The sequence below is a fragment of the Pelodiscus sinensis genome, chromosome 20 (assembly GCF_049634645.1).
Source record: "Pelodiscus sinensis isolate JC-2024 chromosome 20, ASM4963464v1, whole genome shotgun sequence".
Classification (NCBI taxonomy): Eukaryota; Metazoa; Chordata; order Testudines; family Trionychidae; genus Pelodiscus; species Pelodiscus sinensis.
In genome coordinates this window covers 14,830,317-14,857,588 of record NC_134730.1, presented here as the reverse complement: position 1 = coordinate 14,857,588, position 27,272 = coordinate 14,830,317, and the positions used below count along the sequence as shown (strand labels likewise).

At 45.4% G+C, this 27,272-nt stretch overlaps 2 protein-coding genes across 6 annotated transcripts in view; one reads left to right on the top strand and one right to left on the bottom strand.

The window, feature by feature from the left end:
• The window catches only part of LOC102450715 (ankyrin repeat domain-containing protein 40-like), a 38,968-nt gene extending 35,306 nt beyond the window's left edge, over positions 1-3,662 (top strand). Inside the window, exon 5 of the mRNA XM_075903792.1 lies at positions 3,162-3,662. Within this exon, the coding sequence (XP_075759907.1) occupies positions 3,162-3,212 (51 nt within the window). The 3' untranslated portion in view covers positions 3,213-3,662. The remainder of the gene's footprint in view (positions 1-3,161) is intronic.
• LUC7L3 (LUC7 like 3 pre-mRNA splicing factor) overlaps positions 1-26,402 on the bottom strand; it is a 41,532-nt gene extending 15,130 nt beyond the window's left edge. For 2 of the 5 annotated variants that reach the window (XR_012896868.1, XM_006125102.3), the window contains exons 1-6: positions 26,180-26,401; positions 10,711-10,777; positions 8,700-8,739; positions 8,167-8,311; positions 4,928-5,005; positions 4,746-4,850 (exon numbers count right to left, since the gene is read on the bottom strand). Coding sequence is in view for 4 of the 5 variants with exons in the window: in XM_006125102.3 (XP_006125164.1) it covers positions 4,746-4,850; positions 4,928-5,005; positions 8,167-8,311; positions 8,700-8,739; positions 10,711-10,777; positions 26,180-26,278 (534 nt within the window). In the remaining variant the exon portion in view is untranslated. Of the gene's footprint in view, positions 1-4,745; positions 4,851-4,927; positions 5,006-8,166; positions 8,312-8,699; positions 8,740-10,710; positions 10,778-26,179 lie in introns of all 5 variants that reach the window. The other 3 variants (XM_014574624.3, XM_006125100.3, XM_025185682.2) reach the window with 2 other exon arrangements.
• Positions 26,403-27,272: the final 870 nt, after the last annotated feature.

The following is a 27,272-nucleotide window of genomic DNA, read 5'->3' as shown; positions in this document are numbered from 1 at the left end:
AGACTGACAATGGAATGCCCAAAAAGAAACATCTACAGATATGGCAATGAAACAGAGAAAGAAAGCTGGGTCTGATGCTTTCAAAGGTGGACTTTTATTTTTAAAGAACACAGTGTGAAAAATCTAAAATCTCAAAACAGACATGCTGCAATATAAACTCATTACACTAAATTTACAGACCAAATTCAAGAGATTATTCCTGTATAGCATTAATACATTTCTCCTATGTGCATTTTGCTTCTGACTCTCATGGAGACAAAAAATACAGTGAGAGCATAGTTCCAGAGCTGGGACTACTGAGCTATAATCTAACTTTTAACACCAGCTTCTCTCTGTGGCCAGGGAGTAGACATTTAACGGCTACGTCTACACTGGCCCCTTTTCCGAAAGGGGCATGTTAATTTCAGAGATCGTAATAGGGAAATCCGCGGGGGATTTAAATAAAAATGTCCGCCGCTTTTTTCCGGCTTTTAGAAAAGCCGGAAAAGAGCGTCTACACTGGCCCCGATCCTCCGGAAAAAGCGCCCTTTTCCGGAGGATCTTATTCCTACTTCATTTTATTTAAATGCCGCGGGGATATTTAAATCCCCCGCGGATTTCCCTATTACGATCTCTGAAATTAACATGCCCCTTTCGGAAAAGGGGCCAATGTAGACGAGCCCAACCTGTTTATTTCAGTTTTCCCCAACAATAAAAACTATGGCAATAAACCTTCGCTTAGTGACAGGAACATGGTGAGAAGCTGTTACTATCTGCAAAGCATTCTGAAGATGACAAGGTCAAAATCAAGCTTAGTGAGCAGGTGTACTGTCACTGATTTCAATGTAGTCCCATACATTCCACCACTTCTAAACATGAACTATATCATTTAAATTCATAAAAGGAGAAATTTATAAGAATATATGAAGAACTTCAGGATGTCAGGTTTACCACAAGAGGGTGTAAAAATGGCAGAACAAATCTTGGCAATAACTAGAGCAGGATGGGAGATTCTGACAAACAAATGAAAATGTTCAAGACAGAGATGTTAAATATTTGTTAACTGAATAGTCGATTAACCTCATTAATTCTTACTGGTTACTTGACTATTCTATAGTCCCCAGACTTGAACATGGTCTCCTTAGGCCTTGATATGGTATGTGATGTCTATGCTTGGCTGGTGGTGTGTACATGCCAAGCATATGAAGGGTAGTGAGAGTCCTTCATTGTATGAGAGACCGTGTCAGTTTTGGCGAAAAATAACTTTTGTCAAATGGCAAGTCTTCCACCTAAATGCACAGTTCCATGGGGATCCCAGGGGATTGGTGCTAGGATGCTTGTTGTATGACTATAACACTTGTGGCATAAGTGGCTGAGTCACCTACAGTGAATGCTGATTGGAGTGAGATGCAAGCTATGGCTTGTCCATCTTAGCATAACGGATTTTAGGACAGGGTATTTCTGTTCAGGGAGATGTTCTGTCAGTTCCTCCAACTTTGAATAATTGGAGAAGTCATAATTAGCCAGAAGGGCTGAATAGCTGGCTACTCAGAGCTGCAGTGTGGATGAGGAATATATCTTTCAGCCAAATAAATCAGTCTCTAATGGTCTTTGTCCTGTGAGGCCATCTTGTACTGGGGTTGTTTGTTATGGTGGTGGACAGCATCTACAACTAAGGAATTAGGCTAAGGGTGGGAAAGGAGAAAGTCTAGGTCCTTTGCTGGGACGAAGAATTTTCTATCAGCCCATTTACTGGTTGGTGTTACCGAGGCAGGTGTCTGTCATATGCTGGCTGATGCGTCCATAATAGCCTCATCTACAGGGAATGCAATCTTAGACACTTCCTTGGTTTGTAGAATCTGGAGTAGCTGTGTTGCTTCTCCTGCACTTCCTGGAGTAGTATCTCCTGGTTTGTGGCCACCCTTTGGAACAACTCCTAGAACTGTTTCAGGTCATTTGAGGGTAGCTGTGGGAATCACTGCTTTATCCAGGAATGAAGAGTGGTCAGGCAGGAAAACTTTCACTGGTTGAGTCTCCAAATTGTCATCATAAACTTGCACCTCCCTCCTCCATCTGAATGTCTGTGGGAGGGATACTCACAACTGATGGTGGAGATGTCAAAGCACTCCTTGCTGGAGCACAGGGGGCTGAATACTGCCCTCTATTCACCCATTGGAGTCACTGCATGGAATAAGGAGCAGGTGGATATGGCCATGGTTGCCCATTGCACAGCTGAACATGCAAAATGTCGAGAAGGTTCATGCTGTGTGGTTGCCATGGAGGTCACACGTGAGGAAAGCTAGAATGAAAATCTGCTCCTGTACTCCTCCGCCTCAGGATCACTATGGAATGAGACAGCGGGTGACATTCACAGGCGGTCAGAAGCTTGACCTGGTGACTCGTCAGTGCGGAAGAGTGGGGAAATGCAGTGCTGATGAGTCCACTACATCACCATAGTCCGGAAACTGCCTGCTTTGATGGTGCCGCGAGCCATTCTTTTCAGCACTGTGGGAGAAAATGCTGGTAGCAGCAGCATAAGAGATGGCACTGTTGGTGCCAGCAGTGGCACAGAGTACCTAAACTCTGAATTGGTGCCTATTGAGGCTTGTTTTGGTGCAGTGCCAGAGGTATCCTCTTTGCTCTGTCTCGAGGTAAGAATCGAGGAGAATGATTTTGCTGGGGAAATTCTCTTTGAGAATCCCTACCTGGAGGGGTGCTAGCCCGCTTCTTAGAGACTTTGGAAGTCTGGGCTTTATCCTTTGTCAAAAAGTGTGAAAGGATCTGATGTGATTGCTGAGGTGATTGAAGGGACTTCTCCATAAGAATCCTCTTGAGACCCTGTCACGCCTAGCTCTCGCAGAAAGATTGCTACAATGAGAGCACTTTTGGGGGATGTGCATCTCCCCAGGGCAGTGAACGCAGGCAGAATGGCTGTGGAGATGGGCATGGGTTTGCAACAAGTGTTCCATTTTTTGAAACCTGGAAATCCCAGCATCATAATGGCAGGTGGTGGTCTTTGGCTCACCTTTTTCTTTTTGGTTTGGTAAAAACAAACCAAGGGAAAAAGGGGGCAACTATATATACACTAACTATATAAACTGAGGAGAAAAAGTCTGTTATTTTTAAAAAAAACTAACATTCAGCCCTCCTTCCCCTTAAACTATGTATTTTTCATCTTCAAGGATGTGAAGAGAAGAACACTGCAGAGCTGTGTCTGCTTCAGAGGATGGTAGAGAAGGAACTGAGGAAGGTTGGGCCATGCTCTTGATATGGTAAGGCATGAACACCACAAGACACCCATGACATGCACAAAGCCCAACCAACTACAGCTGGAAAAATCTCCAGTCTGCGGTACCGGAACAGCCTAACACCTACAGTGGAATACCCAGAGGGACATCACACAAAGAAGAACTAATGAAAGTGCAACATCACACAAGACAGACTTAATCAGATTCAGCTTTAAACATGCAACCTTCCAGGAATCAAGCAGGTCTAGATCTAGTAGTTTGGAAGATAATTACAGAGAAAACCAAGAGGTTCTCTCGAGATACATTCCCTGAAATGTGGCAGTCATGGGGGAGATTTAAAGAAGAGAAACTGCTGACAGCCAGGAATTTAAAGATCCTTGAACTGACTCTGGTTTAAATCAAACATCCAAAGTGTCTTCCTCACAATAAAAGCTGTAGCCACCTCTCCATTTCAAGCAAGAGTTCTGATTTCCTCTAAAAGTCTTTAAAATGGCTTCTCTCTCATTGGAGGAGTTTAAAGAACTAGAGAGGCAGGGAAGGTAAGAGATGGCAATGGAAAGATGTCAAACTTCAATTACTTTATTTTTAGCAAAAAACGAGACTCTAGTCTCTGAACTGTTATAGTTAAGAAGAAACACTGTTTTGAAGGTTAACTGATTCAGTGATGTCTAACAGTTTTCAGAGTGTCAGCAAGATAGCTACGAGAGATTAATTGCTCAATTCATTTCAATGGGTGCCAAATTCAAATGGCCAATGATAATACAAATATTTTAAACTCACTGCTCCTTGATACATGCAGGAAACATTAGGTATATTATCAACATATCAACTAGTGTTTCTTAAAGTGCACGATGCATAGCCACGTTGGGATACAGAAGGTGACTAACTTATCAACTGTACATGATCTAGTTGGAGATTTTTTCTGAAGGGTGCTTGCAAATATTCTCAAATTTCAGATATTTTGGCCCAAGCAATGCTGAGATACAGGAGGTTTAAAATCACACATTTTCTGTGGTCTTGCAATTTTATATTTTCCAAATCCGTTTGTTTCAGGCTTCTACATCAACTTAGAATGAGTTTTCTGACTTCCTAATTTTTAGCTATATAAGCATAGCTATATGAAGCATCTGTTTCATCTCCCATAAATTACCAATACACAGTTAAACTCTCAATTCCAACTTAGTTTTGGTAAGGAAAACTAAACTGAACGAGCTTCCAATTTAAATCCAAGATGTAATTACCTAACAAAGTACACAATATTGAATACTGAAGAAGACTAACTGGCATTTTAAATTATTAAATGCACTAGTGAAATACGGGCTGGGCTCTCATAAGGGGCAATATTTCAGCTTGTTAAGTTTGAATGGGAGAAACCAAAATTTAACAAGAAAACAATAATTGGTTGTTGTAACTTTTAAAGCCCCTGATTACATAAACTTGCACACCTATTTTGCCAAGTTCTGCTGTTGCATTGAGCCTTGAAATAAGCCTAACAGAACCCACACAGGTTTTACTTACTGAAGTTGTAGACCTCAGCAACTCCCTCTCTTCTTTTAACTGTTCAACAAGTTTCATCATTCCTTGTGCTTCTTCCACCTTTCCTTCAGAGCCCAATTCTTCAATCTAAAGGAGAATAAATATCCTGTCAGTCTCTTAATTTGAAAATTTGATTAATAATTGTGTTAGAAAGTGATTTTTACCTGTTGTAGAAGTACATCGATTTTGTCAGTTAAGACCTGAATTTTCTCTTCATTTTTGCCTGCAGGTCCAGCTGCCTGCTAAACATAAAAATAATCAGTTCCTACTCAAAGGATAGTTTAAGGATAGTTTCTTAAACATACACAGCCCTAATGTTCTCTCTAGAATAGCATATTTGATACCAGATAAATAGATTTAACTACAAATTAGTCCAAGAGCTGTAACAATTTGTACTATCACTTAGTGTTAGGAAAAGTCAATTTACTCAATTATAATCCTGCTTCTCTGAAGGCATCAAACATGATTGTAATTCCTGAGTTTTAACATGATAGCACAAGAAGGACAGAATACTCCTGATTCTTAACATTTGACCCCTGAGAAGAGCAAAAGCAGAGTGGAACATGAGCTAAGCTCCTGACTGAAAGTCATACACAGCCCTCTGCAGAGAATGTCCTTCAAATGCTTCTTGCTCGGCATACTTCTTTTTTGGGGGAAAGCTTATGAACAATACAACTTCCAAAAAGGTGGGTAGAGATATTCAAATCAAACTATTCCCCCCAAATAATCATAACTAAATACCAAGTTCAGAGAACAGAGCTATGTCAATGTGTGACCTGATCTCCAATTAGCAACCCTACACCTATAAGATAAAAATGTTATTGAGGTATGCCACTGACAGTGCCTTGAGCCCAATAGAGAATATCTTAAACCACTTAGGTACTGTTAGCTTAGCTCAGGACCTCCTCCCCCGCCGCCCACCCCCAGCAGGGAGCCCATGCTGATGCTCCAGCCTCACAGCCCCCTGCAAGACTGAAGTGCCGGTTCCCGCTTCCTTGGAGGGGGGAAGAAGAGGAGAGAGGAGAAGAGATCCCCAAGCCTCCCCACTGGATCCAGCTTGCAGGGAAGAAGCCAGAGCCAGAAACGGGGCTGCCACTTCCCTTCCCCCAGGTGAGGGACAGCAGCGCAGGCACACACTTCCTGGCGGCTTTTCCCTCTGCTCCCATTGACCAGATTCTGACCAATGGGAGCCTGAAAGCACTGCAAAAGCAAGTAAGTGACTCCCCCACCTCCCAAGCCAAGACCCCAGCCCCCCCACTCATACCCCCAAACCAAGATCCCATACCCATCCTCCACTGAGACCCTGCACCCCTAACCTTACACCTGCACCTCTCTATCCTGGCCAGACACCCTATCCCCAACCTGCTCTAGCACCCCTTCCCTTTGTCCCCACACCCTACCCCCCCAGCCTGCTCCTGTGCTCTCACTTGCTCCTGCGCCCTTTCTCCTGGACAGACACCCAGCTTCCTCCTGAACCTTCCCCTCCTGGCTAGACTCTGCCCCCTTCCTTGCTCCTGTCCACTCTCCATGGCCAGACACCCTACTCCTGCACCCCCTACTCCCACCTAGACCTTGCATCCTCACCCCCTCCTACATCTCCATTTGTGTTCCACACACTGAACCTTTTTTTTTTTTAAATCCCACCCCAGAACTTGGGGAGGCCCAGAAAATCCACTAAGCTTGTAACCCCAGAAGAGTTAATCTGGCTTGAGGCCCTTGAACCTCAGTCCTCCCTGCTCCCCCGACCCCCACGATGGGGCTGGAATTCTAGGGAAGTGAGGTGATTTCAGTTGGGAGTCATCACTGAAGGTTGGGTTTTGTAGGGTTTTTTTGACTTCTCACTTGTGTGGTTTTTTTCTGTGGGTCAATGGCCCCCAACCCACTCCTAGCATAAAGAAAGACAATGTTGAAACCTTTTGTGTTGGACATAATATTTAACTTTATTTAAAATGAAGCTTGTCCAACAAGAACCAGATTAGGGCCAAGCCCCCCGTCAGTGGCCCCGATCCTGGAGCAGGCGTTATGGTCCAGTCCCCATCTGGCTGCAGAAAGACTGGTGGTGTTTCCCCTCTCCCCTGCTGCAGTACAGGTAGAAGGGGAGGCCACAATCTGGCTCCAGCTATCTTGGCCCAGCCCTTGTCCAGCCACTGGTGCCCAGATACAGCAGCCCAACCCCAGACAGATAAGGTAATCTGGCCCCAAGGATCCCTCCCTCTCCCCGCATAATCTATTTCCCACCCCCAATGCCCTGCCCTGTCTCCTGCACCTTTCACACACCCAGCTCCCTGCCCTGAGCCCCTCATACATCCCAACCCTGACTCCTGCAACACTATATCCACAAACTGCACCCCCAGCAGCAACAGAAATCCCACTAAATAAAGTCTGGGAGTACGTTTCATTTATGCTATTATTAATCATCATGTCAATTACAAATAACATTAAGTTGTATATTTTCAGTAATGGAAAGAGGCAATCTTATACTGCTCTTTGTTGACCACTTGTTCTGAATTTTGATGTAGTTTGGCTCTTTGCTGAGAAAAGGTTGCTGAACCCAGGCCTTGCTAATGTAAACCAGAGGGTAATCCACTATGACAGTAGAACGGTAATGGTATTCCTTTTACACTGGTTTCCCAACTCTACAAAATCTGTCCTCAAAAGGCAGTAGCTGGGTTGATGGAAGAAATCTTCCATCAACCTAGCAGTATCTACAAAAGAAATCTATCTAATGTTGCACAGGGTATGAAATTTTTCAAAGCCACGAGCAATGTAGTTATAAATCAATTAAGTTTTAGGAGCAGACCAGATCAAACTGACTTTCTAAATGCCCTGTCCAAATAGGAATGCAAATCTACTCTGACACCCAGCATACTGAATTCAACTCCCCTTGGTTGAGAATATTTTGTTAAGAACATTAGAAAATTAACAGACTTATCAAAGTAGAATTCAGAGCTCACTCTTGGTAATTAATTTAAGAGGATAGAGTATAACTCTCCCGGGAATACAGTGAAAGGAGGATCACCCATTAAAATCAATATACCCTTGTCCTAAGCTAGCGAAATTAAAAATGCTATTTTAAACAAGAGCCTTGCATCAGGCAAATCCATCATCCATGTCAAGTAACAACTATCCTGCTAATTAGTTATTTAACCACACAGAAGAAATCAAAAGCAACAGGAGAACTATGTGCGTATGTTAATAGAAATCATTCTGAGTACAGAGGAAAAAGCTGCAGCTATCTATGGAAAACAGAAGTGAAGAGAAGAGACGTTCTTCTTGTCATAATAACCTTTTATATTTTTGGCTCCTGATGATCAGTGGTAAATCACATAAGGACCATCTGAAAAGCAGCAAATTCAATCTATAGTGAACAGATCTTTGCTTCAATATTTCCTTTTGTACTTACACCTGATGACTGCTGGTTCTGTGACAGGGCCAAACGAGCATGGCCTCTTCGAATCCTCCGTTCTACTTCTGCAAGTAAGCTCTGTAAATACCGCAAGAAATCTCTTTCATAGCCCACTTTCATAAAACGAGAGCTCTTTTCATATCTGATAAAGATACAAAGTTTTTTTTAAATGAACGATTGTCAATTTGATAGACAGACATGAGAAAAACCATGTAAAAACTGCTATGCTTTAACGGCTCCAGCAAAAATTACAACTTTGTAAATTACACTGGGACTGCTTCAGAGCAGGGAAATGGGCTAAATGACCTCAAAGTCCCCTCAAAATTTCCATGATTAATTCTTAAATTACTGTGTGATTTTTTTAAAATCAGTTTTTATAGAGAAACTGACAATGAAAAGTTCAAACGTATATATGAAGCTGCTCTTAATAATCAATTATTTTCTTTTTGCCTGGTTGGTTTTATTAATTCTAATTTGACCAAGTTAAGCCACTTTTTATTAACACATTCTAAAACAACTTAAACACTCACTGTTTACGCAGATTTTCATCATGAATTTTTTCACATGGACCTAAAAGCAAAGCAAAGCAAGACTGAGTGCACGCTCTGGAAAGCTACACTAATAAACTCTTGAAGATTTAGTTAGAATACTTTTAGGGCTAGGTTCATAAAAAGATGTAGGCATCTAACTACCACTGTAGGTACTAGGAATGTGAAAATGTAACTGTGTAAATGGTTAACAGATAAGTCAAGCCTTATTGGTCAATGTTCACAGTTACATGCAGACTCCCCGGCTCCTGGAGAGCCAGCTGCCACCACTTGCAGGGGCGGTAGCCAGCTCCCTAGGAGCAGGGCTATAGGCAGGAGATGGCTGCCGCCCTGTGCTTCTATGTCTGATATGGAGGCAGCAACGCAGGGCGGCAGCTGGCTCCCTGGGAGTGAGACAGTAGGCCAGAGCCAACTTCTGCCCCGTGGTGTAGGTAACCATGATGTAACCACTGTCAGCAGTTACATCATTACCCAATTACCTGCTTTTTAACATCTCTGGTAGGCACAATGTCCAGAATCAGATTCCTCTGGGATTCATAAACCCCCCCACTAAACTGTCACCAAAAGCTATAGGTGCCGAATCACTGGGTCAGAGAGAGATGGAAAAAGTGCACACAAGCATGAGAATGATTCTATAGACTGGTGGCTATAGAACTCACCTGAGAAGTGGGGAACCCAGGATCTCTTTCCGCCCTCCCTACTTTAATGAATATATATTGTTTATCCACATTAGAAAAGTTTCACAATACAGACCAAGGAATTGCCACACAGGAATATGCCAGAGCTCAGTGGCTAGGGCATTCACCTGACAAGTGGCAGATCTCTATTCAAATCCCTTCTCCCACTCAGGTCAAGGGAGAATTTGAAACCATGGTCTCCCACATTCCAGATAAGTGCCCTAACTATTGGGTTAGAAGTATAAGGTTGGCCCTCTTGACGTTCTTGCAAAATCAGTATAGGCACCTATCTTCAAAGAAAGGATCTGTGGCAGAGAATCCCAAGCAGAGGAAGGTATCTCTCTGTATCCCAGACTAAGGCACAGAAACTCCCTGGAAGGGTGGGGCTCAAGATACATCACTTGCCTTGGCATCTCCTATTGGCTAACTTGGGGGAAACTTCTGTCAATGCTTGCTTCTGTCAATCTCATTCTGAGGCACCTCCTATAGGGAGCATGTGAGCCTAACTCAGGTATTTCTGAATGCCCAGTGATTTTCTAGGCACCTTAAAGCGATGGGACTGGAGAAGCCATAAGAAGCTGGAAGCTCACACTGCTTGCAAATCCCCCTCTCTCGTGGGGGGTAGGCAACCCTGGCTCGGCCACACCAGCCTGGACCCCTTCCTCCTCCTTTTACCATCCACCAACCTGGGGCTCCTTCTCCCCTTCCACTAGCCTGGGCCCCCATTCTCCCTCCTCCCTGCCCCAACCCTGCTCACAGAGCCCAGGGCCATCCATCTCCCCACCGGGAGTAGAAGGGAAAGAACTGACAGGTTGGTGCAGTAGCTCCCGAGTGGCTCAGGGGTGGCTCTGGCAGCTGTGGTAAGTGCAGTCACTGTTGAGGGGGGCAAGTCTTCATCAGGCATCACACTCCAGCTCACCAAGAACCAGTCAGCAGGGGAGCCCCCACAAGCCCGGTGCTGGCACATAAGCCCGGCTGGTTGCCCTGCTCCTAGCACCTGTCCCTGGGCAGCTATCCCAAGCACTGAACCTCTCCTCCCCTGGGCTGTCACAGCTGCAACATGGGGTCTGCCGGGTACTGTGTCATGTTTCTTGGCATTAAAAGCCCTGTGGTGTGGAGGAAGGAGAGTAAGGGCTTGGTTTAAAATAGCAATTCCAAGTGGCGAGGGGAAGCAGCGAAGTAGGACTCGAACTTAGAGAAGAAGGTCAGAGGGAGGCAGCATGCAAAGTGATGTGGTGACATCACTGTCATCTCACAGGATTCTTTTTTAAATATATAGACAATAAATGACCCCCTCCCCCTCCAAACACACTTACCTAAGTCAGAACGGGTATTTGTAAATAATTCAGCTGGACAAAACCCACAAAGGTAGTATTTACAAACCTAGGAGAGAGAAAATATAAATATTTTTCTTCTGTTTGACACATTTTAATTAGAACAAACAAACTGATGGTGATCAATGTAAAAAGTCAAACTTCCAACACACATATGGACATGTGCTACTTGATCACAGCAGGGACAACAGGACATGCCTTCCTGACTACCCCATGCAAATGGATAAATCCTCTTTCCCATTGCAAAATACTGTGTTCCTTTATACCATTGTTAAAGACACTACTCCAGGAGTAACGAACATCTGCACGTATTCACGCTCACATGTAGTCTCAGGGGGACAGGCAAGAGGCTGCAAGCAGTAGTGAGCGGCATGAGCAAGGGTTGGTATACTGCAGCCAGACCAATCTTGGCTGTCTGCAAGCTCAGCACTGGCTTTGGCCACCCTAACCCCATCCCCTGGCCAGCAGCTTCTCCCCACTCCACGGGCTCAGCACCAGCTCAGAAAGCTCCGAGCCTCCACTCACTGGGGGGCAGTGAGAGCGCAGCTGGAGAACTCCAAACAAGAAGAGACAATGCAGCCATGCAGTGGTGGCCAGAAAGAAGTGGCGCTTTAAAGCACTGCTTTTTTCCCCCCCAACCACTGTCTACCCCCTCTTCTCTGGAGTCCTCTGGCCTGTGCTCATACTGCTTGTAGCCTCCCCATGAGTGAGCACTGGAGGCTGTGCCTATGAGAATGGAGACTGCCAGAGCCACTTCCATCCCCCAGGCCTGCACTATCAAAGGGGAACTGCCCCAGGCAAGTGTCCCAATGCTCCCCTCCAGCCTTGTGCCCCCTCCCACACCCTAACTTCTGACTAGACCCTGAACCCCCTCCCAAATTCCAACCTCTGGGGCCCAGTGTGGAGACCCCTACTGAACCCCAAATGCTTCATCCGCAGCCCCAATCAGAGCCCTAGCTCCCTCCCGCATGCAATCCCCTGCCTCAACCTACAGCCCCATCCTGCACGCTGAACCCCCCCAGTGTAGGCCACTTTCCAGAGCTCAGAGGGTCCCAAAAATCTAATAGCCCTGGTCAAACAGAACAATGAATCTAGCATTGCAGCAGGGAGATGCCCAGAAGTCTTCTTTGAAATTTCTACCTATGAAATCAAGCCTTTTCTCAAGCACTAGCATCCAATTTAAATAAGATTTTGTGGGCTACCCTGGCAATTTAACCACTGTTTATAACATTGTTTCTATGGGAACACAAGATCTGAGTTCCAAACAACTGACTTACAAATGAATTTTTGGAACACAACCCGTTCCTAAGTTGGGGGCTTCCTGTATGCTTCTGTATCTCTAAATGTGTGTCATTTATAGCCAGATGACTACACTGGTTACACACTCCAGACCTGCTTTGGCATGGAACAGACAGGAGATGGTAGATGTCCTGAGCCTCTGAGAAGAGGCTGCACAAGCACAATTATAGCCCAGATACCTAGGAGCAGATTGTACGGAGAATGCAGAAGGCATACAAAAGGGATCAGCATCAGTGCCAAGTGAAAGCGGAGGAATTTTGTCAAGTGTATCAGAACACCAGGGAAATGGACTGTCAATCTGGTGCCAGTTCGCAGACCTAATACTTTTATAAAGAGCAGAATGCCATACTTGGAGAAGTCCTGTGTCAGCCCCAAAGATCAAGATGAATATTTTTGAGAAGCCTGAGTAACATGCCCCTGCATGAACAGTAAGGATGAGGACGGGGACATATGACCGGGTGCTTATGCTATGAGCCAGGACCTGGTCTAGTTAGTCAAGCCTGGGGGAGCCCGATGCAGGGGAAGGATCCTCAAGAAACAAATGTATGTCCCACTGCAGTGATGGTGCAACCGACTTAACAGGACAAAGTTATAAACTTGTTAATTTACGTGTACTACAAAATGGATTGGTACAACAAAGGAGGTCATACTTGTCGGCTTTTCAGTCTCCTGTAAAGTTAAGCGAGGGTGGGGTATCACAAGGAGCAGTTTATGTATATAAGAATGTACACTAAATTCTAATTAGAGAGCTCAATAAAACTTTCACGGAGCTGTTCTGTAATCCACTTCGAGGTTTCTAGATATGGCAGCCTTATTTCTTCCTCCACAGTATGACACTTTCCCATGTCAGTCAGCAATAACTTTGGCAGGAACTATAGCAGCATACAGGCCCTGGCAGCTTCAGCATGCCAGCAGCAACTTTGCTTTCTCTGCCTTAGTTATCCTGCTGAGTGAGATTAGTTAAAATCATCACTTGCAGAAAACAGTGCCAACATATAGAGCATTGTTGCCCTATACTCAGTTTCATGCAACTTAGCAATTCCCTCTTCATTTTTTCACCCTGGCAGGTCATACTCACCACAGCTGCTGCTGAGAGTAGCACTGCTCACAGTCAGAAGCAGAAGTGTCAGTAAACACATCTTGTTGAAAACTACAAGGGAGCAAAGGAATGGTGTTCGGAGTATAAAATTTCACTTATTGTTGTGGCAATGTGGACATAGTACTTGTGTGTTCTATTTGCTGCTGCTGTGGCAGCAGCCTTGAGGGATTTCCCTTTCACACCTGAGGTAGGTAAGGAGGAGAAAGAAAAGGACTTGGGATAGCATGTTCATTGAGATCCTACAAGTCAATGCTACAACAAGCCATGAGCAAAGGGCCTGGAGGGTCAATACTGCAGACAACCCGGAGAAGAAAAGAGCAGACCAGAGAAAAGTCCAAGAGTCACTGCAGGAAAAGGAAAGTGAGATGCACAGACAATAATAGGGCTTCTCGAGCAACAAACACAGATACTGCAAATCCTTGTGGAACCTCAATTCAACATTCATGGGCTTGCTTCCTCCCTTTGCAATACATGAAGAACTGCATTACATCACCTACAGACAACCTCCCTCCCAAACACTCCAAGTGGCATAGAGGCAGAGGCACATTAAGGAAAACCATAGCATCACACACAGCATGTGGCTTTTACCGGTCAGGTAAAATGTACATGAATGTTCTTTTCCCTCATTAAGCTCTGTTCCAGCAATATTTTAATTGTTAATGTTCATTGCGGAGAAACTAAATGATTTCTTTGCTTCAGTCTTCATGGCTGAGGACGTTAGGGAGATTCCCAAATCTGCACCATCCTTTGTGGGTGATGAATTGAGGAACTGTCTCGGATTGAAGTGTCAGAGGTGGTTTTGGAACAAATAGAAAAACTTAATGTTAACAAATCTCTGGGACCGGATGGCATTCATCCAAGAGTTCTAAAAACTCAAATTGGAAATTGCTGAACTATTATCTATGGTTTGGAACCTATCCTTTAATCTGCTTCTGTACCTGATGACTGGCAGGTAGCTAACGTGGCACCAATATTTAAAAAGGCTCTAGAGGCGATCCTGGCAATTACAGACTGGTAAGTCTAACTTCAGTACCAGGCAAATTAGTCAAAACAACAGTAAAGAATAAAATTGTGAGGCACGTAGAAGAACATAATTTGTTGGACAAAAGTCAGCATGGTTTCTGTAAAGGGAAATCATGCCTTACTAATCTATTAGAGTTCTTTGAAGGGGTTAAACATGCAGACAAGGGGGATCTAGTATACTTAGATCTAGTATACTTAGATTTTCAGAAAGCCTTTGACAAGGTCCCTCACCAAAGGCTCTGTGTAAATTACATTGCCATGGGATAAGAGAGAAGGTCCTTTCATGGATTGAGAACTGGTTAAAAGACAGGAAACAAAAGGTAGGAATAAATGGAAAATTTTCAGAATGGAGAGGGGTATATAGTGGTATCCCCCAAGGGTCAGTCCTGGGGCCAATCCTTTTCAACTTATTCATAAATGATCTGGAGAAAGGGGTAAGCAGTGAGGTGGTAAAGTTTGCAGATGATACCAAATTGTTTAGGATAGTCAAGACAGAAGTAGACTGTGAGGGACTCCAAGAAGATCTCACCAAACTGAGTGATTGGGCAACAAAATGGCAAATGAAATTTAATGTGCATTACTTTACACTTATCCACATCGGGAAAAATAACCCCAACTAAACGTACAGTATGATGGGGGCTAATTTGGCTATGACAAATTAGGAAAGAGATCTTGGAGTTCTCAGACTCTACGGTCAGAAGGGACCATTATGATCATCTAGTCTGACCCCCTGCACAGTGCAGGCCACAGAATCTCACCCACCCCTCCTAGAATAATCCTCTCACCTATCTCTCAGATATTGAAGCCTTCAAATACTTTGAAGACCCCAAGATGCAGAGAATCCTCCAGCTGTGATCTGTACCCCATGCTACAGAGGAAGGCGAAAAACCTCCAGGGTCTCTGCCAATCTACCCTGGAGGAAAATTCCTTCCCGACCCCAAATATGTTGATCAGCTAAACCCTGAGCATGTGGGCAAGACTCACCAGCCAGACACCCAGAAAGTTCTCTATAGTAACTCCTATCATCCCTCCATTGACCTATTTCCCACTGATAATGAATCGTCAATTAGTTACCAAGATCATGTTATCTCGTCATGTTATCGTGGATAGTTCTCTGAAAACTTCCACACAGTGTGCAGCGGCAGTCAAAAAAGGCAAATAGGATGCTAAGAATTATTAAGAAATTAAATTATTAAGAAAGGGATAGAAAATAAAACAGAATATCTTACTGCCCCCATATAAAACTATGGTATGCCCACATCTTGAATACTGTGTACAGATGTGGTCTCCTCACCTCAAAAAAGATATTTTGGCCTTGGAAAGGGTTCAGAAAAGGGCAACTAAAATGCTTAGGGGTTTGGAACGGGTCCCATATGAAGAGAGGTTAAAACGACTGGGACTTTTCAGTTTAGAAAAGAGGAGACTGAGGGGGGATATGATAGAGGTATATAAAATCATGAGTGGTGTGGAGAGGGCGGATAAAGAAAAGTTATTTATTAGTTCCCATAATAGAAGAACTAGAGGACACCAAATGAAGTTAATGGGTAGCAGGTTTAAAACTAATAAAAAGAAGTTCTTCACACAGCATGTAGTCAACCTGTGGAACTCCTTGCCAGAGGAAGCTGTGAAGGCTAGGACTATAACAGAGTTTAAAGAGAAGCTATAATTTCATGGAGGTTAGGTCCATAAAAGGCTATTAGCCAGGGGATAGAAATGGTGTCCCTGGCCTCTGTTTGTCAGAGGCTGGAGAAGGATGGCAGGAGACAAATCACTTGATCATTGTCTTTGGTCCACCCTCTCTGGAGCACCTGGTGCTGGCCACTGTCGGCAGACAAGCTACTAGGCTAGATGGACCTTCGGTCGTACTGGGTCAGACCATTCTTATGTTCTTTTGCATTGACTTTGTTACTGAATACAATTATATTATTTGAAAAACAATATTTTAGTTCACAACATGTGCTGCAAAGTGTCTAGCACTTCTGAAACCACCCACTTACTCATTACTAAACTGTGACAACTCAAAGGATCAGTGACAATGTAATAATCAAAATGTGCAACAAGCACAGAAAAATGAATAGATGCACTAACAGTGGTACAGTCAGATGTACAAGCAGTACACAATTTCTTACAGGACCAAAAACAGCACAGCAAAGTAGAGCACAGTGCAACAGAATTCACTACAGGTTGAATCTCACTGGTCAGGCAACATCTGGGGGCTGGCACGATTTTAGTTACCTGAATGTCTACTCATCAAGGGTGTGGCCAAGTGTTCCGCAGCCCCATAATGTCTGTTTACAGACACCAGTCCTGTGGCAGTGTTCTGTGCTGTTATTTACCTCTAATTTACCCTAAATGTCTTCTAAGAGCCCAGTATGCAATGGAAGTGTTGGTAATGCTACTAGACAATACTGATCTCCCGTGGTTCAGCAAATTCTGTGGTATAAGGGATGTAAATTCTGTTTAATTAGTTAACTGGTTAAACACTATGTTAACTGATTAAGTGGGGGGGGAGGAGGCACCTGCTACAGCCCCCCCACAGGTTAATCATAACCAGTAAGCAGCCTGAAATGGTGATGCTTATCAGTTAACCATTCATATCCTAAAGGGATCATCCTCACTGCCTCCAAACAGAGGTGTTCAGGCCCGGCTAACCACAAAGGTTCCAGATCACAAGGTGGAGGGATGACAGGTTTGAGTAGCATAACCGCCCCTGCCTCCGGTGCTAAGTAATTAAATCCAGCCCTACTGGCTCCTTCACTGCTAAGTCCAGGAGACTGGTAAAACAGTGCTGTTGAGACCATTAAGTCATTTACCCCTCTGAAATTCTTGATGTTAAGGTAAAAGACATAAAACTTTCAGCCTCTTTATATATTGTAAAGCAGCAAATTCACTCAAATCCCCCACCCCCACAAAAAGCCCAAAGATCTTTTAATAATGATTGGTGGAGGAAAAAATCTAATTTAATAATTAGATTTAATTTAATAATGATTGATAGAGGCCAATTAATTTGAAGTAGCTAACTGCTGAAATTTATAGCTGTTCCACATTAACACATGGGGGGCACCTAGATGGGAGCCAATGTTCGCAGGGAGTCAGCTTTTGAGTTGGGGGGGAGAGAAGAGGAGGGAGCGACTTTGCAGGAGCTGGTATGTGCAGGGAACCAGCTTTTAAGTTAGGTCCCCACACACACAGGCTTTAACATACCTAGGCGGAGGGGTGTGGAATAGCACGTAACTGGAATAGTCATTTAACCACATCAAATATAATCTGTTAAATAACTATTCATTAGTCCCTGGGTGCAGGGCCAGCCGCCAGTGCGTTCCAGCCCCATTTCCAGAGAGCATCTTGCCAACTTGTGCTGCTGCCTATCAGAGGCAGCAGCGTGGGATGACAGGTGGGAGCCAGTACACGTGGGAGGGCTGGTTTAATAACTGGGTTCCTGAGCAGACTGGCTCTGCCTGCCACCAGGGATCCCGCTAAGATTTTCCATCATAGGGTGGGTTGAAATTTCTTATGCGCACCGCCAATATTGAGGTACTGTGTGGATGTGCACCCCCCAGTACAAACAAACAGCATAGATATAAATATATATTTTAAATGGTCCATAGATGTGGAAGAAATTAAAACAAGTAATAATTAACAAGGAACAATGCTTATGATTATTTAATATGAAATCAAATAAAAAACCCACTATCTTTGGCTGAAGAAATGGGTTTTGCCCATGAAAGCTCATGATACTATTTATTTATTTTTGTTAGTCTAAGGTGCTACAGGACCATTGTGTTTTTTTTAAGTTACAGACTAACACTGCTACCCTTCTGAGACCTTGAAGTACATGTATCATCATCCTTTCTAACAGACAGATGCATGTTTCTAAGATCTTGCAAATAAGGTTTCATACTACAAAACAGTAGCATCACACCTAGTACTTGCTACTTCTGACTCATAAGAGCCAGAACTCTAAATCTGGCCTTAATGCAATACAGTTTACCATGCATTAATTACTAACAGCATTTAAAAAAAAATCATTAAGATCACAGTTTTAGGTGTCTGCAACACAAAAAAAAAAAAAACTGTTAAAAATCTTTTTTTCTTCTTACCATAAGCCATTAACACAGGGATGGGCAATAATTGTTGATGTTGGGTCATTCCAAGTATTTGGTAAGTGGTCAAGGGCTGCACTCTTCCATTATATTAATGGAGGTGTAGGGGGTCTGGAATGGAGATTGGGTGCAGAAGGGAGCTTAGGGTAAGGGATTGGGGTGTGAGCTCTGTAAGGGAGTTTGGGTGAAGTAAGGGATCGTGACTTGAGGCAACAGACTGGAGTGGAGGGGGAGGGGGGTGCAAGGCCTGGAAGGGGGTTGTGACCTAGGGCAGGAGTGCAGAAGGGGATGCAGGGATTTGGGTTGTGACCAGGGATAGCAGATGGGGTACAAAGTCTGAGAAGGGGTTGTGATCGGAGGAGGGGTGAAGGAGGGGATGCAGTGTCTGGGGGCTGGAACAGGGGTGCAGAAGGTTTGGATTAATGGGGTAGGAGAGAAGAGATTGGGGGAGGGAAAGAGACTGGGGTGCCAGAGACAGGCTCTGGCTAGGAGACCTTACCTAGCTCTCAGCCAGCAGCCCAGCAGGTTCCCTTAGCCAGGGTCCCCACCTTCCAGTCCCTGTATGCACTCAGGAGACCTGTAGGGCCATGTTTACTGCTCTGAACTGAATGCTGTGAGCCTGGGGGAAAAGGGGCATGGCACATGCTGCCTGTCCTGCAAACAAGGAGCTGCTATTGATCAAAACCAGCCAATGGGAGCTATGGAAAATGAAGGGTGCATGAGAAGCCTGTCTCCCCTCCCTCCAGGCTCTCAGTATTCAGAAACACATAGATGCCCCTACACCCAGCTTTCCTGAGTGCCAAGCAGGTGCAAGACAGGCAAGGAGCAAGATGAGACTAACAGCCAGATCCGGCCATAAATCATCTTTTGCCCAGCCTGGAGTAGAGGCTGGAGTCAGCTTCTCTAGTCATAGCAGGCAGCAGCTCTTGCTGCTTCTGCTCCTCTAAAAGGGTGAGTGCCCAGCCCCTCCTTTCCCAGCCCATCAGCTGAGCTCCCTGACAATGCAGGGAGCTCTGAACCTCTGTGCAGGGTTCAGAAAAGGGCTGTGCACTCATACAGGCGCACAGCTTACAGAGAACCTCGCCTACCACCCCACGCTCCTGCCTCTGATAAAGAGGCAACATCATGCAGTAGCAGCAGTCCCTGTCCATGGTGAGTCATGGCAATGTCCCCTCCCTTCACCCTGTCCATGGTGAGTCATGGCACTGCAGGGAGTGGGGCAGGTGGCACCACAGAGCCAGTTTAAAAGCACCCCAGCACTGGCTCTGTGGGAAGCAGCAAGAGGGAGGGCAGGCAGGTCCCCAGAGCCAGCACTGAGGGGCCACACTGAGTATTTGTTAGGGGACAATACACTAGCTCTCTACATAAACAAAATTTCCCCCTCAGCTGCTTGTCTTCCTCCCCCCTTCCCACCTCTCTGGTGCTCCAGCCACTCCGGAGCTGCAAAGCCTGCCTCCCCACTCCGGGGGGGGGGAGGGGGAGAACTGTGAGGCCTCCCCCCCACATTGGTGCTCCAAGGAGGTGGGAGCTGCATGGCCTCCCCCTCCCGGGGGGGCGGGGGGGAGGAGGATGATGACACCCAGAAGCCAATCCACCTTCCCCCCTAGTGCTCTGACGCCTCAGGCAGGAGGTGCTAGCCATGTGTCCTCCCCCCTCCCTACACCTCCAACCCCCTCACATACACTATCTACCAAGAACCTGCCCCCTCACTCATCCCGCACCTCCACCCCACTCCTGCTCCCAACCCCCTGGCCAAACACCTATTCCCCAGTGATAGGAAGGTTTGGCAAGCAGAGTGAGCAGGGAGCACAACTCCCCAGTAGTCTTTATAAACAATTTAATTACTTTGAATTAAATGAAAGTCAATTAAATGTAAATAACTAATGTTAAGATAAAGGTGGGACATCCCTGGTCTGGCACTGTTGGGACATGAACAGTCCCAAACCATGGAGTTTGCTGGATCAAGGAAGGTCAAGGCTCCCCTCCTGGCTCTGCTCCTTGCCAGAGATAGTGCGCTCCCACCCAGGGCAGGGTTACGTTCCTCACCACTGAGGGTGCCAGTCTGGGCTGCTCCCCCAACCCCCAGGCCATGCTGCCTTCAGCCCGCTCGGGGCTACACTCCTGGTTGCCGACTGATGCTCTGCCCCACACCGCCAGTCCAGCCCATGAGCTAGCCAGGTGTGTCTGGTCCAGCAATATCCTTGCCAGATCAAAGTGTCCCAGATACTGAAGGTTTAACCTGTACCTACATACGTACTAGGATTCCCTGCAAAACACTAATGGTTGATTTTTCAAATTCTTCCGCGCGCGCGTGTACACACACACACACACACACACACACACACACACACACACACACACACACACACACACACACACACTTATTCTTACAATTCTTGAAGTAATTATTTCAATTATAAAGTGCATATCTACTCTGAATAGTGAGTCTAGAAGTGGCATGTAAACAGTGATGCTATTGCAAATCTACTCCATTACAAGTAGGAAGGTATTTTACAACTAGCAACTCTGCAAACTCAACTTGGGACAGTCAAATCAAACCTGACAACTTCTCTGGTTTATTTATCAATAAGATTAACTGTTGAAAATTAGATAAAAAGTCTGCTAATGTATGAGTCAGATAACAATACAGCTCACTCTACTTCATGACTATTAATTCTGCGGTACTAATAATAGGGATGTTAACTAACATTTTTCTTTGTAAATGTGTAACCGCTCGAATTTTTAGCGGATACACGGTTACACTCGGGGAGGGAAGCAGACGGGAGCCAGTGTTCACAGGGAGCCAGTTTAAAATCCAGCTCCACGAGAGCACCTGCTTCCACCTTCCCCGCCCTCTCCCACTGCCTCTAAGAGGCAGCAGTGCAGGGGGCAAGCAGCTCAGTGGGAGTCGATACACATAGGGAACCAACCTGAAAGCCAGCTTCCCACATATACCCATTCCTACCTGCCCTCCTCATCCCCAGAGCTGATTAAAGGGGAGGTGAATGGGCTGGAGCAGCTCCTGCTTGCAATGCATCTGGGCCTGCTGTGGACAGGGGCTGCTCTGGCCATGCAGGAGCAGATCCCTGCCCATGGTGGGGAGAGAGCTGCTCCAGCCCCCACAGGTTAATCAGTACTCAAACACCCGCTAAAGGTGATGCTCACCGGTTTAATCTTTCACATCCTTATTACAGACTGTCTCCTTATAAGCACTTTTCTTTTTTCATGATATGAAGTATCTAACTAGAGTAAGAGATGAGAACTCAACTATGTTGGACCCTTTTCCTGGAATACTGAGGTATTAGCCATTATTTGTGGCTATGGCACATTGTAGTAATAGTGTTTTAAATGCAGACTAAGACATTCTTTCCCCCAAAAGTTATGCTACAGTGTTTTGCTAGAAATGTATATAATTAGCAATTAATTGTTTTGCAACTTTTTACTGTTACAACATGTGAACCTTCTAAAGTCCTCCAACAGAAAGGAAAAGGTTCAATATACTACTGAATTCTCTTTCACTCTTAGGTCTCACATTTCAAAGGGATCTAGAATGGCAGAGTGCCACAAAAATACTAAATATCCAATTATATCAAACTTGTTCAGAAATCTTAATCCTTAAACACCTCTAGGAGATAGGTAAGTATTACTCCCCTTTTACAGATGAGAACACTGAGGAACAGAGTAGTAACTCATCCAGAACTTCCATGCCAATTGAAGGGCTAGCTTATACAAATAATTTATATTTACTGGCAGAAATACACCATTATAACTATCCACATAAGGGATGTAAAAATCTCGTTTAATTTGTGAACCGGTTAAACATTAAGTTTAAAATCCTTACTACCCCAAACAATATCAAAATTCTATAACTTACAAAGAACTCAATAGACCCGCCTTGGAAGGACAAATAATCTGTGGTTTCAAGGGTTCTAGATGCATCAAACCTATTCAGAGCCAAAAAGATCCCTCATTAACCACTAAATAAATGTAATGTTTATAAGCAGCTAATGCCTCTCAAAACTAAATTTAGTTTTCAGTATACAGAGTATTTATTGTTCAACTATTTCAAAAGGCTCGTTCTCTGCCACTACTATCCACATTTAACTGGCCATGCTTGTTTCCACCTTGACCCAACAAATTGCTTTTCTTCCCCCTTGTAGAACCGTTCCACTTTCTAATGTGGACCTTGTTTTAAATTTACCCTGAACTATGGAGAGATGTGGATCTACAGAATATTGAGATCTGTAATTGGAAATATACTGCTTTCATTTAGATAGATTCCAAAGCTCTTTATGTTTTTCCAATTAGTAATGTTCATAAATGCAAGAGAACTGTTAATGCCACACAGCTAAATCTAAAAGAAAGAAACAAAGTTTAAAGTTTCTACAGCAATGTTAACACTTACACATTGCACAAAAATAGGAGTCGTTCCTGATTTTTTAATTTTTTTTTAATTTAAGCTGCATAACATTAGCACATAAAAACAAACTAAAGAACATTGTTGGACTGTAAAAGAAATAGAGAAATGATATGGGTAGGCAGCTTGCTAAAGGCACAGCTATGTTTCTGATAAGTACATCAGAATTGACTGTGAAGCACCTACTCCTTTAACTGCACTAATCTGGCATTTCACGGAGTATACATTTAATAAAGACATTAGTGTGGTGCTTACCTGACCTGCACAAATGCTTCTATGAAAGCCAGAAGGAAGCAAATTTTAACATTAGCTTTAATAAAAATGTTTAAATTAGATAAAGTACAGACTGAGGAACAAGTCTGAGAATAGTGCTTAAATTATCCAAAAGTATAAAGGCTGATTTAAAAGAAAGATTATTACACATGTTCCTGTCCATGTGCTGAAAGTGTTTGAACAGTAGTCTATGAACTTCTCATTGGCCAGGGAAATGGCAGCAGACTTCCATTGCGAAGAGGAGAGAGACCTGATCTCTGAACAAAAGAGAAGTAGCCGCCTAAAGGTTGATCTTCATATATCTTGTGTATATAGGTAAAAAATGTATGTTTTTTGATCTCACACACAAAAAGCAAAGCAAAAACACACATTCCATCCCCCCAAAACGTATCTTAGTTGCACAGACAGTCCAATTTCTCTATTTCAAATTCCCAGGATATAGTGGCATCCGTGCATTCTGAACTCAAAACCAAAGGGAAATTTTGAAATGACTGCCTGGCTGAATTGTGTGTTCAAATAAAATAATTTTATGAAAAGCATTCACTCTTCTTGAATTGCGACTCCCTCCTGTAATGCATAACTCTAGATTTAACATTTTGTAATGAGCAATGTGTAAATGGACATTAACTTTTCTAAATTAAAACCAATTTTTTTGGTCAAGATGTCCTTCCCAACATCTGGTTAGAAAATTTTAAAAATGGGCTGGAGCACAAGTACCAGCTCACCCCGCTGCAAGGGTTGAGGGGTGAGTCTCATAGACCATATCAAGGCAAGCTACATTCAGTCCATGGGCTCCGCCTGGCAGATGGGAGGAAGCGGTTCTTGAAATAGCAGCACAGAGGAAGCTGTGTCCCTGCACTCACTTGAAGCCTCCACCATCACCACTTCCAAGGGCCACATTTCCCAGTCAGTGGGAGCAACTGGGGTGGAGCCTGCAAGTTCAGGGAAGTGTGGAGCCACCTGTGGGAGCTCCCTAGCCTCCGGAGCCACACCATGCTAGTGCCCCAATCCCCTGCCTCCTCTCCTCCAGAAATCCCACCCCAAGCCACTTCAACTTGCCTTCCACCCAGACCCTCAACCCTGTTCCTCAGCACTCCTCTTGCACACAATGAACCCTTCATTTTGGCCTCACCCCAGAACCCAGGGCTCCCCCACAAAATTTATAGCACCAGGCTCCCAGAAGAGTTAATCTGGCCCTGAAGATAAGCCCTTAGTCTCACCCTTCCCCATGGGGCTGGAACATGAGAGGAGTGTTTCTCTTTTCCCCCCTTGTTTTTCCAGTTAGAAGTCACATCTGTAAGGTTTTTTCCTCCTCCTTACTTGGAGGCCTGGTTAGGTTTAGTTTGGTTGCCGCTCCCCCCGCTCATTTGTGCGCCACCCCTGGTTGATTTTTCTGAGTCAGTACTGTTGCTCCCCCCCCCCACACACACACAAAAGTTTCCACCTCCTAATTTAGTGGATGTTAGCAAACTGCTCTCCCATCTAGTCTGGTAAATCAATGGGAGAGTTTCAACCCAGCATGGTAGAGACACCACAATAAGTCAACTCCATCAACTCCAGTGGCTACATTATTCATATTCACATAGGTGGAGTAAGGATGTTAAGAGGTGGGTAATTGATCAATTGTGTAGTCAATACAAATTGTATTGACTACACAATTAGTTGATAAGGGAAGGAGCTCTGTACTGGCTCACGCGGACGGGGTACCTACCCCGTTGCAGCTCTGCAGTTTAAATGTAGCAGGAGGCTGTGTGCCCAGCTCCTACTACATTTAAACTACAAAGCCACAGTGGGGATAGGTCCCTGACCAGCATAAGCCAGGACAGAGCTGGGACCACTGCGGGTCTGCATTTCAAATACAGTATAGTAAGAGCTGCTTGGCTCAAATGCAGAGCCCCAGCAGTCCCCAACTGGCATGAAACAGGACTGAGCTGGGCTCCCCACGGGGTCCAGCAGCCCATTTCACAGGTATAGAGGCTGGGGAGGGGAAGTGAGAGTAGTCCACTCAACTACTCATTATATCACTAAGATGGAGTTGTGTACTTAGGTCAACTTACTGTAGAACTGGCCTAAATGATTGTTTTTCTACTAGGATGTCTGTGCTGTGATTTACGCATTAAATTCCAACCTAAAAAAAAAATTAAAACGCTATCTTAAGGAAAGCTTTGATGCCAATATGGGAAAGGTGCCAGTAACTCTATGAAATCCATTAGGAACTCCGCTATTGATTTTATGACTGCGATAGGTGACAACAAAAAAAGTGATGGTAGATGCCACTGAATGAAATTAGAAAATATCTGGGATGGAGAAAAAAACACACTCTGATTAACAGTTTATTTCAGGATATTAACATGCCACACCCACCTACAATGACTGAAATATATCATTGCTCAATAGTAACAGTGTTGTAGATGAGAAAAAGTTCCAAGACAATTTGATATGGAGAAATAAAACTCTTACATCAGCAACATGTTCATTTACGAAGACTCTCTAGTTCTTCATTATTCTGTATAGGTAGGTAGTTAGCACGTCCCTCTATCCTATTCATCTTCCATCCCATCGAACAGCAGTAAGACATACCCCGAGACTTCCTCCTCCTCCAACTCAGGAACGACCCCTTCAAAAACACTCTACATTCCAGGCACAGCCAGGCTGTATGAAACTTTTCCTTTCATCGGAGGAGCGCTCCCGCATGATAAAAGGGCTAAAACTCAGCCCTCCCGCCATCCCATGTCCCTCCCCTCTCGCCCCAGCAGCCTTAATCAGACCCCCACAAAACCCTACGACCCGCTCATTTTTCTTAACGAAATCGTTGTGCACCGGCACAAACCCCTCACGCATCATGCTCCCAGCAGAGGCACGGGGAGCGCGCCCCACGGCCCCCAATCCGGGCACCCGCAATCCGCTTCCCAATCCTCACAGTCAGGCTACTTACGGATCCAGGCCGCTCCAACCCCCATCCAAGCCTAGCCAGGCCCTCCATAATTCCCTTCCAAACCTCCAGCCTGCTCCTCATTCCCAGGCCATTAAGGGCCCCGGCCCGATCCAGAACCGTAGCACCAAAGCCTCCCCCACCACACACCGCCAAGCGCCCTCCTCGCTGGGGCCACAGCTCCCAGCCCGGGCGGGCGGAAGGCCCGGGCGGCAAGGGCCCATAACTCCTCCGCGGCGCGTGCGGGTGACAACGCCAAACGCAGGCCTCGAGGGGCCGAGAGGAGGCGGCTCCGTTTCACTCACGCTCTCGTGGTCCCACCGCACGTTGCTGCGCTTCTCATCGGGGGCCAGGTTCCTGTCCCGGCCCATGAGCTCGTCGAGGAGCTGGGCGGCCGATATCATCGTGACCTGCTGCCCGGGTGGCCCCCTGCCAAGCACCGCCGACTTCGCTCGCTCCCGCCCGCCCGCTCTTCCCCCGACCGTCCGCTCGCGCCGCCGCCGGACTGACAGAGACACAAAATGGCGGCGGCGCGCCTAGCTCTTCCCACAATGCAACGCGCGCCGCCGACCGCGCTTTCGTTAACCGCCCCTGGAGGCCTGTTAGGGCTTGAGCCTCTCCCACAGGCCTCAGCTGCGGCTGGCGCGCGTGACGAGGGCCGCGCCGAGGCGGCTCGCTCCCGTACACCCCGCTGCGGAGGGAGGCGGGAGGCGTTAAATGTGCTCAGAGCCCAGGGTGCAGAGAGGGAGCGCGGCCCGGTGCCTGTAACCTCGGCAGAACTAGTCGATGGCAGGCCTACAACCCCCCTCTGGGAGGGGCTCTCAGCGAGCTGCAGGGGGGCTGCGCCTTACAGCTACACTGGGAACAATAGCCTAGCTACGTCGCCCAGGGGTGTGAAATCCATTCTCCTGCCCCCCAACAGGCAGCAGTCCTGACCTAACCCCGTGTAGACACCACACAGGTGACAGCATTGACCCAACTACTCTGTCAGGACCGGTCTACACTGCAGACTTACATCAGTATGACTGCTTCACTGGGAGGTGAGAAACAGTCACACTGATTTAGGGCTATGTCAGCAGGAGAGCTTCTCCCATTGGCCTAGCTACTGCCTAATAAGACTTACATTGGTCTAACTACTAGGAGGCTGCGTCTACACTGGCATTTTCTGGAAATGCTTTTAATGGAAAAGTTTTCCGTTAAAAACATTTTTGGAAAAGCGCGTCTAGATTGGCAGGATGCTTTTCCGCAAAAGCACTTTTTGCAGAAAAGCGTCCGTGGCCAATCTAGATGCGCTTTTCTGCAAAAAAGCCCCGATCGCCATTTTCGCGATCGGGGCTTTTTTGGGGAAAACAAATCTCTGCTGTCTACACTGGCCCTTTTGCGCAAAAGTTTTTCGGA